We start from the raw sequence: 17,295 nt of genomic DNA on the forward strand, positions 1-17,295 counted from the left end.
CTGTTATCTGCTGGCTGTGCCGGGTGGAGGGATATGTCTGTAGTGTCTCAGACCCAAGTCACTGAGTGCAGTCTCAGGAGATGGGAGGCAGCGGTGTGGGATCTCTGCAACTTGTCTACAGTAAACATTTAATCTTCCACTGATTACTGAATACCAATATTATGAGTCCTGACCCTTACACTGTATAATTTATATTATACATTACATACTCCTGACCCCTGCACTATATACTCTATGTTGTACATTACATACTCCTGACCCCTGCACTATATACTCTATGTTGTACATTACATACTCCTGACCCCTGCACTATATACTCTATGTTGTACATTACATACTCCTGACCCCTGCACTATATACTCTATGTTGTACATTACATACTCCTGACCCCTGCACTATATACTCTATGTTGTACATTACATACTCCTGACCCCTGCACTATATACTCTGTTGTACATTCCATACTCCTGTCTTCTGCTCTCCCCCCTCCCCCCACTGCTATATATACACATAACATGGATTCTCTTTTGTTACACCCATTTCCTCCCAGCTGGACATAGTTGTTCTCCCCCATCCTCACTCTCTGACCTCTGGTGATGCTCAGTTAATCCTGGTTTGGGGGAACCAATCAGCTCCTGTCTAGTAATCCTCTTTGTATTTTAGTTCCTGGCCTGGAGATGAGGAAAACCTCCGAGGATTGTCTCACTTTGTCTCCAGACTGGAAAGTAGAAGATGAGGACATCACACAGTATAGTCCAGGAGAAAACCCGGCTCCCTCCAATGTCCATCCGGCACCTCCCAGTGTAGATGGACCATCAGATTCCTCGTATCCTGCGGAACCTCAGACTGTGCGGGACCGGACCGGCCTTCCAACAGGGAAGAGGTTCTCCTGTCCTGAGTGCGGGAAAGGTTTCCAGTCTAAATCTGGTCTGAATGGGCATAAAAGATTTCACACAGGAGAGAAGCCACATTCCTGTTCTGTGTGCGGGAAATGTTTTTCAGTGAGGTCCCATCTTTACAAACATCAGAGATCTCATACGGGGGAGAAGCCGTATTGCTGTTCTCAGTGTGGGAAATGTTTTTCAGTGACGTCCCATCTTTATACACATCAAAGATCTCACACTGGGGAGAAGCCATATTCCTGTCCTGAGTGCGGGAAATGTTTTTCACAGAAGTCCTATTTTTACATACATCAGCTATCTCACACGGGGGAGAAGCCATTTTCTTGTACTGAGTGCGGGAAATGTTTTTTATCGAAGTTCCATCTTTACAAACATCAGAGATCTCACACGGGGGAGAAGCCATATTCCTGTCCTGAGTGTGGAAAATGTTTTTCAGTGAAGTCCCATCTTTACACACATCAAAGATCTCACACAGGGGAGAAGCCATATTCCTGTCCTGAGTGTGGGAAATGTTTTTCAGTGAAGTCCAGTCTTTACACACATCAGAGATCTCACACGGGGGAGAAGCCACATTCCTGTCCTGATTGTGGGAAATGTTTTTCAGTGAAGTCCCATCTTTACACACATCAAAGATCTCACACAGGGGAGAAGCCGTATTCTTGTCCTGAGTGTGGGAAATGTTTTTCAGTGAAGTCCAGTCTTTCCACACATCAGAAATCTCACATAGGAGAGAAGCCGTATTCCTGTCCTGAGTGTGGGAAATGTTTTTCAGTTAAGTCCCATTTTAACAGACATCAGAGATCTCACACGGGGGAGAAGCCGTATTCTTGTCCTGAGTGCGGGAAATGTTTTTCACAGAAGTCCAAACTTGATAATCATCAGAGATCTCACACGGGGGAGAAGCCACATTCTTGTCCTGAGTGTGGGAAATGTTTTTCAGTGAAGTCCAGTCTTTACACACATCAAAGATCTCACACAGGAGAGAAGCCATATTCCTGTCCTGAGTGTGGGAAATGTTTTTCAGTGAAGTCCAGTCTTTACATACATCAGAGATCTCACACGGGAGAGAAGCCGTATTCCTGTCCTGAGTGTGGGAAATGTTTTTCAGTTAAGTCCCATTTTAACAGACATCAGAGATCTCACACTGGGGAGAAGCCGTATTCTTGTCCTGAGTGCGGGAAATGTTTTTCACAGAAGTCCAGTCTTTACATACATCAAAGATCTCACATGGGGGAGAATCCACTTTCCTGTCCTGAGTGAGGGAAATGTTCCTCACTGAAGTCCTGTTTTCCTGTACATCAGGTATTATAATGGGGTAGACAGATCAGACGGGTCAGTACTTATTGGTGGGTGGAATGGGTTAAGATGGGGGGAAGGCTATGGTAGATGATAAGAAGTTTCCCATGTTACAAACAACCAATGCAATTGGTACCATTTGTATGCAAATAAAAAATACAAAAAATCCGTGTGAACAAGGTGTTGGTGAATGAACAAGGTGTCCCTGAATAAACAAGGTGTCCGTGAATGAACAAGGTGTCGGTGAATGGACAAGGTGTCAGTGAATGAACAAGGTGTCGGTGAATGAACAAGGTGTCGGTGAATGAACAAGGTGTCAGTGAATGAACAAGGTGTCAGTGAATGGACAAGGTGTCAGTGAATGAAAGTGTTTGTTCCCCAATGCCAGAAGTGTGCCCAGCACAATAGGTGAGTTGGAAGGTTTGGTGCATGAAGAGAACTAGGATTGAATTGGTATTGCTGAATCTTGGCTTCATTCCTCACATGACTGGGCCATTCATATTCCTGGCTAGGTTCTCTTTCGGAGAGACGGGGGAAATAGGAAAGGGGGTGGAGTCTGTCTCTATGTGAGAAGTGATCTCAGAGCGAGTGTGAAAGAGGACCTAGTTGATGGAGAGTGTGATGAGGCTGAAGTATTATGGGTGGAACTGCACATGGGGGGTGGTACTGCAAAGGGCATCATTGGAGTTTGTTATAGGTCTCCCAGTGTTAATGAGGAGGTGGAGACTCAGCTCCTCCCACAGATGGAAAGGGCTGGGACAGTGATAATAATGGGGGATGGTAACTACCCGGAAAGGGAATGGAGTAATGGTACTGCAAGAACAGTTAAAGGGTAAAAATATATAAACCTACTACAGGACAATTTTATGGTCCAGTTCATAGAGGCCCCAACTAGTAATGATGCTCTGCTGGACCTGGTCATCTCCAACCATGCAGAGCTTATTACGAATGTCCATATAAAAGAACATCTGGGTAGCAGTGACCATAACATGATTTCATTTATTGTTAGCTGTAAATAGAGAGCACATATGGGAAAAATAAAAATGCTCAACTTTAAGAGAGCTAATTTTCCAAGGCTGAGAGCTGCTCTCCAAGACATAGACTGGGAGGGAATATTGATATCGATGAACACAACACAGAAATGGGAGTTTTTCAAAAAGACTGTATGTGACCACACTGCAAAATATATTCCCATGGGCAACAAGTATAAAAGGCTACAAATCCAACCTATGTGGCTTACGGCCAAAGTTACAAAAGCGATAGATAATAAGAAAAGAGCTTTTATTACATATAACAATGAAGGAACGCGATCATCGTTTACACATTACAAAGAATAGAACAGAAGATGCAAAAAGGAAATAAAGGCACAAAAACTGAAAACAAACAACAGAAAGATATCAGGACGACCCCAAAACATTCCTCCAATATATGAATAGTAGAAAGGTCCGGTCCCAGCATGTAGGCCCTTTACAGAACCATCTAGAGGGGGTGACTGAGGACAAAGAGAAGGACAATGTATGAGATCCCTTCTTCAGCTCTGTGTATACAAAGGAGCATGGGGGGGCTCTTGTCCATAATGGGGGGTGGTACTGACACCCCCCAGATGATCCACATTGGCTCACAATTGATATGATCCAGAAATATTTATACAGAATAAAAGTGAATAAAGCCCCTGGACCGGATGGCAGACACCCACGGGGCCTTACAGAATTCAGCTCTGTCATCTCACAGCCATTGTTTCTCATTGTTAGGGACTCTTTAATGACTGGCATAGTACCACTGGATTGGTGTAAGGCCAATGTGGGGCCAATATTTATAAAGGGGACAAAATCTTTCCCAAGTAATTATAGACCTGTTAGTGTAACTTCTATAGTTGGGAAGATACTGGAGAGTTTAATAAAAGACCACAGAGAGGAGTTCTTGCTGGAAACAAATATTGTAAGCCACGGACAGCATGGATTCATGAACTTAAAAAAATATAGGTTACGCTTAAATACATACAAAAGTGTAACAAAAAAAGTAACAAAACAATAAGAAACAATATATTAAATCAAAATAAAATCCAGCAAAAACAAAAAAGTCCAAAAGTTCAAATAATAAATAATGTCCAAAATAATAATTCACCACATGAATCCACCACCAAAAATGGTTAAATAGAACTCCCCAGAGTAATATGCTGATTGTTGAAAAACCAGCATATAGTACTTGTTACTCTGGGAGAAATGAATATTATGTTGACAGCAACCCTGATGAAATGAGGGATGAACTCCAACAGATGATGTGCTGCAAAGCTGAAAATCCACTGCAAAGGTGATTCAGTATCCAAACTGAGAGATGATCAGACCGTCACTCGAAAGAAAAAAGTGACCAATCATGGTGCAGTATGTTTTAAAAGGCATCAAACTTTAATGAAGAAATGCACTTCCAAGCAAGGTGTCCAGACTGACACCAGTATAAACAGTGTGTGTGATGAATACAAGCGACTCAGACCCAGCTAAACATGCAACGTGCAAACAGACCAGGAGTGTTCTGAACGTCACATCCAAAGGCACCGCCCTACGCATTTCGTCATCGACGTCCTCACTGAGCGGATGGATGTGAGACGTCAGCTGTTCATTAAATATTCACTGCACCAGACTGACAGCTGGTGACTAATGAGAGCGGACCGAGCAAGCAATCCTATCCCAAAACAACAAGCTGTCATGTAAACAAATGGATACAATAGATGGGTAAAATGTAACAAAGTGGTAAATAACAAACATGACTTCAATATAAGCAGATTAAAAAAGATAATTGGGAACATAAACATCTTGGGAGACAGTAACAAAATAGATACATATGTCATTAAAGGAAAATCTTCATTCAACATAAACACATGTATCTTGTAATGCACGTTGATATCTCTGCACACCTATCTAAACAAAAACCTAATATATCTAACGTAAGAATGTATATAAAAATATCTATACAAAGCATAAACATGATAAAGAAACATTAAAAAAAAAAAACATTTAAAGTGGCAGTGTCAAATAGATACTAAAAGAGAACTCTGATCAAAAATGAAAAGGTTTGTAATACTAATCAACAAGGATAGATAATAATTAAGGGGAACTCTAATACAATAAATAAAATAAAAATACTAAAATAAAGGGAACAACTCAAAATATCTCATGAAAAGAGAAAAAAAAGGGGACTAGGGGAACGTAATATAAAATATCGCAAAAAATGGCATAAAAAAATCTAAATAAAAACAAACGTCAAAAATTAGTGAGAAAACAATTAAGATCAATATCAACGTTCATTCCATTGGGTTTAAGAGCATTCAATTCATAAATCCAATAAGTTTCTTTCTTGGAAATATTATTAATTAAATCCGTGCCCCTCCAATGTGATTTAGCCAAATCAATACCATAAAAGGTTAATAAACTCGGATCACAATTATGTTTCATCTTAAAATGCTTCAAAACGCTGTGTTTTTCTAAACCCTTTTTTATATTGGCAATATGTTCACCTATTCTAGTTTTAAGACATCTCCCTGTCCGCCCCACATATGGAAGGTGGCACGGGAATTCCAGGATATAAACTACATGGGTTGAATTGCAAGGAATCAGGGAATTGATTTTATATTCTTTATTAGAACAAAACGAATTAAAGATTTTTCTTTGACTCTGCGAACTGTTCTGCAACATATACATTTGTTGCAATAAAAGAAACCTTTTAAATCTGGAAATAACTCTACTCTTTTAGGGGGATCTATAACATTCTGGGCTCTTCTTGTCCTTAATGACCTATTTTTCCTATAGACAAATATTGTTTTTTAGGAATAATTTTCTTTAATTTTGTTACAAGATGATACATCTTGTAACAAAATAGGCCAATATTTTTTAAAACTTCTTTCAACCTTACGATATTGTATATTAAAATTGGTAAAAAAGCTGATATTGTTCTCAAATTCCTTAGATAACTTATTATTCAAAAGGGACTCTCTATTTTTTTCATTAATGAAATTTCTTTCTTTAAGAAGAAATGGCCTCTCATATCCCTTCTCCACAAATCTGTCAATAATAATATCTGTTTGATTGATATAGTCTGTTTTCACTACAATTGGCTCCTAGGTGTATTGTGAAGCCATCCAGGATGGTGTCCACTAATTGCAGGAATATAGCTATTTTTATCAACTTCCTTGAAAAAAGTTTTAGTCAAAATTTCACCATCGCTTTTATATAATATGAGGTCAAGAAAATGAATCTGATTCAGATCGCTAGTTACCGTAAATCTTAACCCCTCGCCCTCCAGAGGATTTACCCCCCTTAATGACCACGCCTCTTTTTTCTACTCGGCGCTGCACTAATTCAACTGATAATTGCGCGGTCATGCTATGCTGCACCCAAACAAAATTTACATCCTTTTTTTCACACAAATAGAGCTTTCTTTTGGTGGTATTTGATCACCAGTGCGCTTTTTATTTTTCACGCTATAACCAAAAAAAGGCCAAACATTTTGAAGAAAAACAATATTTTTTACTTTCAGCTATAAAAAATATATAGTAAACTCAAAGTTAGTTATAAATTTAGGCCAAAATGTATTCTGCTCCATGTTTTTGGTAAAAAAATCCCAATAAGTGTATATTGATTGCTTTGTGTGGAAGTTATAGCGTCTACAAACTATGGGAGAGATACTGCAATTTACACCATTTTTCTGCTATACAGCGCTGCGCTAGTTTAACGGACAATTGCGCGGTCATGCAATATGGTACATAAATTAAATTTACATCCTTTTTTTTCCCACAAATTGAGCTTTCTTTCGGTGGTATTTGATTGCCTGTGCGGTTTTTATTTTTTGCGCTATAAAAAAAAAGGCTGACAATTTTGAGGGAAAAAAAACAATATTTTGGACTTTTTGCTATAAAACATGTCCAGTAAAAAAAAATTTAAAAATCAAATTTCGTCATAAATTTCTGCCAAAATGTATTCTGCGACGTCTTTGCTAAAAAACAAAAACAATACGTGTAAATTAATTGGTTTACGTGAAAGTTATAGCGTTTACAAATGGCGGAAAGATACTGGGATTTTTAGGGTTTTTTATATTAATAATGGCGGCGATCAGCGACTTATGGTTGGACTGCGGGACTGCGGTGGACATTTTGGCACTGGGGGGAACTGACTTGGGGTCACTGACATCCCCAGTGACACCAATACAGTGATCAGTGCAAAAAAAAAAACACTGACACTGTACTAATGGCACTGGGGAGGAAGGGGTTAAGTTTATTTTTCAGGGAAGGGTTAACTGTGTAAGGGGGAGTGTTTTACTAGGGGGCGGGGTGTGTACTGCAGGGAACGCTGCTGATCGGGAGAGAGAAACTCTTCTGTCCTGATCAGCGTGTCCTGGAGCTGTCAGGGAACTGACAGAAAGCACAGCTACTGCAGCTGTGCTCTCTGTCAGCGATTGCCGCCGATTGCCGGGACATAGTCGGTAACAACTGTCTGTGACCTGGCGACTGACATCTGCGGCCTCGCGTGCACCCCCTACCTGTTTTAAAAACACTTGTTTTAAAATGTGGTTTTGCCCAGCCATGCCTGGCGGTGGACGTGGTATACTTGGACAGAGGGTTGACTGTGGACGTGGTATACTTGGACAGAGGGCTGGCTGTGGACGTGGTATACTTGGACAAAGGGGTGGCACTGGACGTGGTATACTTGGACAGAGGGGTGGCAGTGGGTGTGGTATACTCAGACAGGGAGGTGGCAGTGGACGTGGTATACTCAGACAGAGGGGTGGCGGTGGACATGGTATACTGGGGCAGAGAAGTGGCGGTGGACGTGGTGTACTTGGACAGAGGGGTGGCGGTGGACATGGTATACTGGGGCAGAGAAGTGGCGGTGGACGTGGTGTACTTGGACAGAGGGGTGGCAGTAGACGTGGTGTAATTGGCGAGAGGGGTGGCGGTAGACGTGGTATACTTGGACAGAGGGCTGGTTTTGGACGTGGTATACTTGGACAAAGGGGTGGCAGTGGATGTGGTATACTTGAACAGAGGGGTGGCTGTGGACATGGTATTCTTGGACAGAGGGGTGGCGGTGGACATGGTATACTTGGACAGAGGTGTGGCGGTGGATGTGGTATACTTGGACAGAGGGATGGCAGTGGACGTGGTATACTTGGACAGAGGGGTGGCGGTGGACGTGGTATACTTGGACAGAGGGGTGGCGGTGGACGTGGTATACTTGGACAGAGGGATGGCGGTGGACGTGGTATACTTGGACAGAGGGATGGCGGTGGACGTGGTATACTTGGACAGAGGGGTGGCTGTGGACGTGGTATACTTCGACAGAGGGGTGGCTGTGGACGTGGTATACTTCGACAGAGGGGTGGCGGTGGACGTGGTATACTTGGACAGAGGGGTGGCTGTGGACGTGGTATACTTGGACAGAGGGGTGGCTGTGGACGTGGTATACTTGGACAGAGGGGTGGTGGTGGACGTGGTATACTTGGACAGAGGGGTGGCGGTGGACGTGGTATACTTGGACAGAGGGGTGGCAGTGGACGTGGTATACTTGGACACAGTTCTCCACACACGGCTAATGTGTAAGGTAAAGTCTACAGGCTGGAAAAATCTGAATGTAAATGGATAGAAAACTGACTAAAAGATGGTATTCAGAGAGTAGTGGTTAATGATTCATACTCTGAATGGTCTGGGGGTGTCAGTGGTGTCCCACAAGGATCAGTGTTATTAGTGGGGTTCCCCAAGGGTCAGTGTTAGTGGAGTACCCCAAGGTTCAGTGTTATTAGTGGGGTTCCCCAAGGTTCAGTGTTATTAGTAGGGTACCCCAAGGTTCAGTGTTATTAGTGGTGTACCCCAAGGCTGTGTTATTAGTGGGGTACCCCAAGGTTCAGTGTTATTAGTGGGGTACCCCAAGGTTCAGAGTTATTAGTGGTGTTCCCCAAGGCTCAGTGTTATTAGTGGGGTACCCCATGGTTCAGTGTTATTAGTGGGGTACCCCAAGGTTCAGTGTTATTAGTGGGGTACCCCAAGGCTCAGTGTTATTAGTGGTGTACCCAAGGGTTCAGTGTTATTAGTGGGGTACCCCAAGGTTCAGTGTTATCAGTAGGGTACCCCAAGGTTAAGTGTTATTAGTGGGGTACCCCAAGGTTCAGTGTTATTAGTGGGGTACCCCAGGGTTCAGTGTTATTAGTGGGGTACCCCAAGGTTCAGTGTTATTAGTGGGGTACCCCAGGGTTCAGTGTTAGTGGGGTACCCCAAGGTTCCATGTTATTAGTGGGGTACCCCAAGGTTCAGTATTATTAGTGGGGTACCCCAAGGTTCAGTGTTATTAGTGGGGTACCCCAGGGTTCCATGTTATTAGTGGGGTACCCCAAGGTTCAGTGTTATTAGTGGGGTACCCCAAGGGTCAGTATTATTAGTGGGGTACCCCAAGGCTCAGTGTTATTAGTGGTGTACCCCAAGGTTCAGTGTTATTAGTGGGGTACCCCAAGGTTCAGTGTTGGGAACCTTATTAATATATATATATAAACAATATGGGGTGTGAGATTATAAACCCCATTCCAGTCTTTGCAGATGACACCAAGCTGTGCCGGGGAATAACGTCCTTACAGGATGTCTCCAACTTACAAGCCGACCTCAATGCTCTGTGTAATGAGATGTTGTAACCTGAGTCCTCTACATATAGTGGGGACTCCCCATTGTTGGACACCATTTTTGGATGTTCTTATCAGTAATCCATCTCTAATACTGAATTGAGATTTGGATGTCACTAATAATTGGTTGTCTTTTTGGGCGTAGTCTTCCTCCAACATAGGGGTGTTACAGGGTCTTCTATGTGTTTATGATTATTATACAGTATTTATGGCACCAACAGTCTGCGCAGCGCTGTACAATATAAGGGGGGCGGTACAATTACAATACATTTCAGTATAGAAGGAATAGGAGGGCCTGGCCCGTGGAGCTTACAATCTGAAGGAAGGGGGAGGTGATACAAAAGGTGATGGCTGCGGGGGATGATCTGGTGGAGGTGATTCAAGTACAGTTCTTAGGTGGGGGTGGGGTAGGCTTCCTTGAATAAGTGGGTTTTCAAACATCATCTAAAGGCAGATAGGGTGGGGGCTGACTGGACATGCTGTGATAGGGAGTTCCAGAGGATGGGAGAGGCTCTGAAGAAGTCCTGGAGGCAAGCATGGGAGGAGGTGATGAGGGAGATAGAGAGGAGGATATCATGGGGGGAGCAGAGCTGGCGATTTCGGCGGTATCTGTGGATGAGGTTGGTGATGTACCTAGGGGCAGTGTTGTGGATGGCTTTGTAAGTTGTGGTTAGTATTTTGAATTTTATATGTTGGGTTAGTGCAGTGTTTCTCAACTCCAGTCCTCATGGACCCCCAACAGGTCATGTTTTCAGGATTTCCCTCAGATGAAACAGCTGTGGTAATTACTAAGGCAGTGAAACTGATCAAATCACCTGTGCAAAATAATGGAAATCCTGAAAACATGACCTGTTGGGGGTCCATGAGGACTGGAGTTGAGAAACACTGGGTTAGTGGAAGTCAGTGAAGGGATTGGCAGAGAGGGGCAGCAGTCACTGATCGGTTGGTAAAGTGTATGGCCCTGATTTACTAAAAATTGAGTCTACCAGCAGACTCTGACCATTCAGGCAGACTCAGTTAAATCAATGAGGACCTGTCAGTCCTCTGAGCGACGTCTAGCAATCTCATTGATAAACGTCTACTTTACTATTAGTAAATGTGGAATCGCGTCTGGCACATTTTTAGGTGCAATACCGGATATGTTCGCTAGATGGCGCACAAGCGCGGGCTTTGTACCATTGGTGCTTTCCTGTTGGCATAAGAGAATACTTAGAATGTAACATAATTAGTACACCGAGATTAGAATTGTTTTTTTGCTGTTTCTCCAGAATGATGAGACAACTGATGCATTTCCTAATGAATGTCATACATTCTATTTTCAGATGTTAAACATTTTCACACTTATATCTCCAATAATTGGGAATGTCTAGTTCTGAGCTCCCAATATAATGATATCTCTTCCTTCTCTGTAATCATGTAACTATTCTATGTTAAGGTATTACTGCGCATGGGTTATACACATCACACATCTGGGGGTGCAGCGGTATGCTGGCAGCTATGGGTTAGTCATCCAGCTCCATCCATCCATCCATCCATCAGGGTGGGTGCCCAAATGGTCCTGGGGAGGAATTAGCTCAGCCACAGGAGCCAGAAAGGTGCTTAATAGTGTAGTACACTGTCACAAGGGTGGATGACCTTTCACCAGTTCATGCACTACTGTCCGTCATGGATAAACCACACGTGCCATTCATAGGCACTCCCTGAGTTGGTACTCTCACACCAAGGACATTCCATTATTCACGAATGATTAGATGAACTTTTTTTTAGCACCATTTACCATTTTACATCATCATTAATGGGCAGCACAGTGACTTAATGATTAGCATGTCTGCCTTGCAGTAAATAGGTCATGGGTTCGATTCCCAACCGTGGCACCTCCTGCATGGAGTTTACATGTTCTCCCTGTGCTTGCGTGGGTTTCCTCCGAGTACTCCAGTTTTCTCCCACACTCCAAAGACATGCTGGTAGGTGAATTGATTCTTGTCCGAATTGGCCCTAGTATATGGGAGTTAGGGACCTTAGATTGTACACCCCTTGAGGGTTAGGGACTGATGTGAATGTACAATGTATGTGTAAAGCGCTGTGTAAATTGATAGCGCTATGTACAGTCAGGTCCATAAATATTGGGACATCAACAACAAGTGGGAGGCACATATGCAAACTGTTGTAATTCCTACACCGTTCACCTGATTTGGATGTAAATACCCTAAAATTAAAGCTGACAGTCTGCAGTTAAAGCACATCTTGTTTGTTTCATTTCAAATCCATTGTGGTGGTGTATAGAGCCAAAAATGTTTGAATTGTGTCCATGTCCCAATATTTATGGACCTGACTGTAAGTACCTGAAATAAATAAATTATTGCACTTTTTGGATTTTCCATGCGTTGATGATTGATAACATGCATTTATAGCGCTGCACTATTACTGTAACATATTTCTATTCTGGGACTGTTGCCAATACCCTGAGTGCTAGCTGCTACCTTCATATCTATACCTAGATTTATATTGATCTTGTGTAATACCATTTTAGTAGTCTATATCATTTGACCAGAGCTCGCTTTATCAGTTTTAAACAATGTAACTATTCTACTTTACAGCTCAAACTGTGTCTCCTACAGTGGCTGAGTGGTTAGAACTCAGAACTTACAGCACTTGGGTCATGGGTTCTAATCCCAGTCATGGCTGCATCCCAGTTTGCATGCTTTCTCTGTATGGATGTGTTTCTGCCAACACTCCAAAGACATGCTGTTAGGTTCATTGGGCCTAGTACATGGCTGAGTTTTTGCCCTTAGATTATAAGCTCCTTGACATTTATGAATGTTAAAAAAAATGGAGATACATTTTCTGGGTTCGGTCAGTGACAGGAATATTGATCAATCAATTATGATTTTGCCTAATGACTAAAAAGTGGAAAGGGAGTGACTCTTACCTGCATCCCGTTCTTCTGACAAGTTGGAAATGTGCAAGTTTCATGCTGTGTATATTTCATTGTAACTTTTTTATCTTTTTTGAACCTGTCTTCTTATACAACTTGTCCCCCTCCCCCACCCCATCATCACCTGTCCCATATGCAAATCTATGGATCACCGCCCCACTCTTTTTAACTATTTACTGATCAAGAGAATGTGTCTCATTTTATATCAGCTACAGCTCAGATCTCACATTATTATAGGATTCCTGATTGTATCTCACCACTAGTCTGATTGAATTCACAATCCCTGGTCAGTCCCGTTCCCTGACCTCTAATAATCTTTAGGGCCAGTTCACACTACATGTGTTTCAGTTGCTTTTTCGCATTCACAAAGAAGGTAATATGGTTGTTAATGTATTAGTTCACATCAGCACTTTCATTTTCAGTGCATTGCAGGTGCTGTAAACAAATTGACCACGCTGCATTGTTTCTGCACAGAACTGTACTGGAACACATTGAAACGTCCTTGAATGTACTAAAACGCACATGTCCCTAATTAAATTGAATAAAAAGAAAGTAGAAAAAACTAACTGGAAGGGATACAAAAATGCAATGCAACGTGTCCAAAAGGCATCCAAAATGTACTGGAACACACTAAACATGCATGCCAAAAGGGCATGAAAAAAACCCATCAGGAACACATCTAGACTGTTTCTATAGTGTGAACCGACCCTTAGGACTTGTTCACACCATTGGTGGTGCAGAAACGCATGCAAGAACACACATTTTCCAGCACAGCAAAGAAATGCAATGCCCTCTGTAGATGTGCGCAGGTACCATGATGAAAATGCAATTGCACCTACACACGTCTATTAAAAACAGTCCCATTCACAGCCACCAAAACGCATGGCACCACACTACTGTGCGGTTAGGTGCAACACACTTTTACAATAATATGCCTGCAGTAATTTTGCATGTTCCCACACATTAGGCAGCCCATGGAAATTAATGAGCTGAGGAAAAAAAAGTAAAAAATGCCCCATTCACACAGGTCCTCTGTCCTGTACAGCATGAATGAGGGGGTTGTTCATGTGGCTGGAGCCACCTGTTACACTATGGGGAAACAGCAGTTTTATGAACACAGGTTTAAATCTGACAGGTGTGAAGGCGTGGGGAAGTGGCCCTGAATGCTCACTGTGTGTGTTCAGGGCTGTACACCTGCACCCATATGCTTCTCAAATTATGACCTGCAGCATTTCCATAGTGTAACATAGGTTGCCTGCAAACGGCGATAGCCACAACAACCAACCACTGATTCCCACTCTACAGGCCACAGCACCCATGTGAATGAGCCCCAAGACCTCCATTACACACACAGCTTTATTTATGAACTCAGTACAGTTTTATCATTTAGATTTCACAGGAATATGGTTGGGATTATGTCCATTAATAATGTTTTTAGTGTATTTTTACCATAAATATAATTTGGATATTTTCTCTGGCGGTGGGGGGCTGTCAGGTATGCTGTATGGGGCCCCGTGATATCTAACAGTGGCCCTGGGTGTATGCTTGTGTCTGTGCCACCTGTATAGTTAGGAAGAACCTTGAACCTCTGCTATGTACCTCAATGGATCTAGGAATTGGACATGTTTTCAACTGAAAATACAATTATTATTAATGTTTCCCCAGCAAATGAGGATCAGCTCCTCGGTGGAGAACAGCGATCTCGCCATGTCCAGATGTGGTCTGGAATTCCACAAAAGAACAATTCACAAAACTAAAACATAGACTTGTAAATGACCACTAAACTCTCCTAACTACACTCCCATCCACTAACACTCCCCACTACCACTTCCGGGTGTGTGCAAACGTCCTTCCGCAAACGTCATGACGTATTTCTGGTATGACAGCTGCTCTAGCGCCTCCTCCAACAGCCATCTTGGCGTTTATTTGTGCACCATAGCAATTTTCCATGCGGCTCCATTGTGTATATGACATTCACAAATATATGTTTGCAGTTCTATTGTGGATTTGGCATTGGTGAATGTATGCTTGCAGCTCTACTGTGTATATGACATTGGTGAATGTATGCTTGCAGCTATACTGTGTATATGAGATTGGTGAATGTATGCTTGCAGCTATACTGTGTGTATGACATTGGTGAATGTATGCTTGCAGCTATACTGTGTATATGACATTGGTGAATGTATGCTTGCAGCTCTACTGTGTATATGACATTGGTGAATGTATGCTTGCAGCTATACTGTGTGTATGACATTGGTGAATGTATGCTTGCAGCTATACTGTGTATATGACATTGGTGAATGTATGCTTGCAGCTCTACTGTGTATATGACATTGGTGAATGTATGCTTGCAGCTACGCTGTGTATATGGCATTGGTGAATGTATGCTTGCAGCTCTACTGTGTATATGACATTGGTGAATGTATGCTTGCAGCTACACTGTGTATATGACATTGGAGAATGTATGCTTGCAGCTCTAATGTGTATGTGACATTGGTGAATGTATGCTTGCAGCTATACTGTGTATATGACATTGGTGAATGTATGTTTGCATCTCTACTGTGTATGACATTGGTGAATGTATGCTTGCAGCTATACTGTGTATATGACTGGTGAATGTATGCTTGCAGCTCCATTGAGTATATGACATTGGTGAATGTATGCTTGTAGCTCTACTGTGCATATGACATTGGTGAATGTATGTTTGCAGCTATACTGTGTATATGACATTGGTGAATGTATGCTTGCAGCTCCATTGTGTATATGACATTGGTGAATGTATGCTTGCAGCTCCATTGTGTATATGATATTGGTGAATGTATGCTTGTAGCTCTACTGTGTATATGACATTGGTGAATGTATGTTTGCAGCTCTACTGTGTATATGACATTGGTGAATGTATGCTTGCAGCTCTACTGTGTATATGACATTGGTGAATGTATGCTTGTAGCTCTACTGTGTATATGACATTGGTGAAAGTATGCTTGCAGCTGTACTGTGTATATGACATTGGTGAATGTATGTTTGCAGCTGTACTGTGTATATGACATTGGTGAATGTATGCTTGCAGCTCTACTGTGTATATGACATTGGTGAATGTATGCTTGCAGCTATACTCTGTATATGACATTGGTGAATGTATGCTTGCAACTGTACTGTGTATATGACATTGGGGAATGTATGTTTGCAGCTCTACTGTGTATATGACATTGGTGAATGTATGCTTGCAGCTCTACTGTGTATATGACATTGGTCAATATATATTTGCCAGTAAAGGCCCAAAGTCAACATAAATTGGGGGCCCAATTTATTACTGTTAAGAGGATTGTAGAAAAAGAATAGCTAGCTGCACAATGAACACGACCTATTCATTGGTACATAAGATGGTCTTGTGGTGCAATAGGGGGCTTTTGGTTTGTTAGTTTGGACATACTTGCACATGTGCGCTCTAACAAGGAAGATTTGGGCATATTATATAGCTAGCAAAAATAAGTGTTAGGGGTGCGAGTACATTTATTTATGTCAGGTACTTATATAGTGCTGTCAATCTACACAGCGCTTTACATATATATGTGGTAAATTCACATCAGTCCCTAACCCTCAAGGGGCTTACTATCTAAGGTCCCTAACTAAGTGTGGGAGGAAACCAAAGTACCTGGAGGAAAAAGGCACAGGGAGAACATGCAAACTCCAGGCAGGAGGTGCCATGGTTGGGATTCAAACCAACGACCCTAGTACTGCTAGGTGGAAGAGCTAACCATTTAGCCACTGTGCTACATTCAACTACAACATGAAATAATCCCCCCAAAAATACATAGTCCAAATGTTTATTGATCAAATACACAATCCACGTTTATTTGGACAGCAACAACAAGTAGGTACATTCAACATCTCAGTTAAAAAAAAAAAAAAAAAAAAAAAAGCAGGATTGATGTTGCTAAAATAGAATGTTCCTGCTCATAAGAGCTTACAATCTAAAAGATTATACTTATAATGAACTGTGCTTTCACAGGTTACAGCAGGAAACAAATGGTTAATAGGAACCACTTAGGCTTATCCACAAAACAAGCTGCAGATAGAAATATCTATATAAAAATACATACGTGCCAAAATAAAAACACCTCCCACCTCCCCCACACATACATTTCTCATCATGTTTGTCTGAAAACTGCTTTTCAGTCTAAATAAAGCAAACTTGGAAGAGCAGAGCAATGGACATGTGTTAGGATTACAATACAAAGATAATAAACACACAATCATTGTACAATAACACACAAACACACCTTAGAAGGAAGAACATGCAAAACATTTACAGCCCACATCAACACACAGCGTGAGTGTGGCCTGGGGGCAATTCACCACAATATCTCTTCCTCCCCCAAACCACCACAGACAAGGACATGCAGAAATATTGTGCCTATATAAGGAAAAAATCAGCCCCAACTGCATCTCTTTATATAAGGTAGGCCACACCCACCACTGTCATTCATTGGGTCAGAGAAAGTG

General features: G+C 42.0%; 1 protein-coding gene across 1 annotated transcript in view; it reads left to right on the forward strand.

Moving 5' to 3' along the window:
* Positions 1–413: 413 nt before the first annotated feature.
* LOC149450604 (uncharacterized) overlaps positions 414–17,295 on the forward strand; it is a 66,339-nt gene continuing 49,457 nt past the window's right edge. The window contains 1 exon segment of the mRNA XM_089691715.1: positions 414–2,159. Coding sequence (XP_089547841.1) covers positions 678–2,159 — 1,482 coding nt within the window. The 5' untranslated portion in view covers positions 414–677.

This window comes from Staurois parvus, unplaced genomic scaffold, assembly GCF_062004578.1.
Source record: "Staurois parvus isolate SC_StPar_1 unplaced genomic scaffold, SC_StPar_1.0 ptg000570l, whole genome shotgun sequence".
Lineage (NCBI taxonomy): Eukaryota > Metazoa > Chordata > Amphibia > Anura > Ranidae > Staurois > Staurois parvus.